Raw genomic sequence first — 1,758 nt, 5'->3', positions numbered from 1 at the left:
TAATTATATGAAACCGGATAAAATCCCGTTCATTTCAGCGAAAACCTGGAAACATGCCAGGGAAGGGAGGGGAGAGGATAATAATCAATCTTAATACCTTCGATGTTCAATTCCAGCCTAATATCCGATGTCTCCCATAGTGCTTATTTCTTAAGAATACTAGCTAGTTCCCTGCTAAGTAAGTAGGCTAACCTATTTTTACCAGACTTCACCTATTATTCTCGTTCTGGTATTCGTCTCTATCTAGCTGTAGTAATTTTATGATTTTTGATTGGGGGAAAGAGTAATCCCTGAAAGCGATAAACTCTAAGTTCATCGGTTGGGTAGACTGCGAAGAGGATACAGGAATAGGGGTGTAAGTCAATCAGAGATGTAGAATTTCCAGTTGCAGTGAAAATGGGACGGACAATAAGGATGTAGGGGAGACTAAAGGTGTTATAGCTTAACCCTTGAGTCTAGCCACTGACTTCGCTGACTGACCATCCATTCAGTCGAAGCTTTACCAAACGATCCAGCTCAGTAGAACCATCCTCCCGAACGCCATTTTCCTCCATATCTTGCAGCATTTTATCGATGTAGTCCCCTGCTGCAGAGAGGTGCAGAATATGGGCAATCGCACTGTGGATGGCGAGTAGGCGAGGCGAAGGAGGGTCTATACTTCGGGTTTCTGTGAGATGGAGTGTTCGAGTGACAGGGAGGAGGCCCCCCAAGAGCCCCGGTGGGAGGAAGGTGTTGATTCGATAGGTATGTGCTTGCTGGTCAATGGACTCGAAAAAGATTCGGAAGTCGCCGAACCACATATGTAGGCTATGTGTTAGGGTCATGGCATTGCGAGGTCGATCAATATCGGTGCCTTCAACTAGGAATGCAGCACCGCTGTCGAACATATTGAGAATCGCTAGTGCAGCTTCCTTGGAAGGGTCCTAGAGGAAAGTACTTAGCAAGGAGGGAGTTTAGTCAAGTGAGAGTTCATACTAATTGTAAGCTTGCGTTGACCTGTGTAAGTGAATGTGGCAGGATATGTGCCACCTCGAGAGCGTCAAAAGCTTCCCCTGCAAGAGAGATTCCATCGTCGTCCCGAGCCTCATCACCATATCTGCTCATGCGTTTAAATGCCTCGTTCTGGTCAAACCGGCGCGATATGACGCAACGATGGCGATCGCGGACCAGACAGGCACCGCGGAGAGCTGACACCCGTTCTGGCGTTCCGGCAAAATTTTGCCCTTCTGACTGGGTTCTTTGGACTGCGGAATGGGTTGCAGGCGAAGGTTGGGGAGTCTTCTTAGTAGAAGCCTTCACTGTGAGAGCAAAGATGGTTAGAGATAAACGGCAGACGAAGAAAAGTCAGAAGACCATACATGGCAAAAAGAAATTGTCAAACAGATACTCGGCGAAGTTGAACAGGGAAGTGCGGAGCTCGGCCTCCAGGTCTGCATCGCCCAAATCGATGGCCTCCTCCCCATCCATGGGAAGAGCCGCCGACTGGAAGAACGCACTCAGGAACTTGCCCTTGGATTCTTCAGATCGCGCATATTCGTAGGTGAGGCGGACAAGTTTTATACGGTCGTATTCACCGTTGTTGCCGCTGCCAGAAGCATCGAAATGATTGACTATCTGGTAGAATCGACGGCTGGCTGAGAGGCGTAGACCAGGTCCTAAGGGAGGCTGTGCAGAGAAATCAATGATGCTTTCGAGAGATGATTGGTGACGATGAAGAGCAGATGCAGGCGCCATCGCCGTGGCGTAGTGTTTGCAATG

The 1,758-nt window shown here is 48.7% G+C and overlaps 1 protein-coding gene across 1 annotated transcript; it reads right to left on the bottom strand.

Moving 5' to 3' along the window:
• Positions 1–455: 455 nt before the first annotated feature.
• On the bottom strand, positions 456–1,734 carry FOIG_16900 (uncharacterized protein; the record flags this gene model as incomplete). Its single annotated transcript, XM_031218380.1, has 3 exons — positions 456–923; positions 976–1,298; positions 1,359–1,734. The coding sequence occupies 3 exons, from the start codon at positions 1,732–1,734 to the stop codon at positions 456–458; spliced, it is 1,167 nt and encodes a 388-aa protein (XP_031051906.1).
• Between the last annotated feature and the right edge of the window lie 24 nt (positions 1,735–1,758).

Source organism: Fusarium odoratissimum, assembly GCF_000260195.1.
Source record: "Fusarium odoratissimum NRRL 54006 unplaced genomic scaffold supercont1.300, whole genome shotgun sequence".
NCBI lineage: Eukaryota > Fungi > Ascomycota > Sordariomycetes > Hypocreales > Nectriaceae > Fusarium > Fusarium odoratissimum.
Note: the sequence above shows the minus strand (reverse complement) of the source record. Positions and strands in the feature narration are given on the sequence as shown.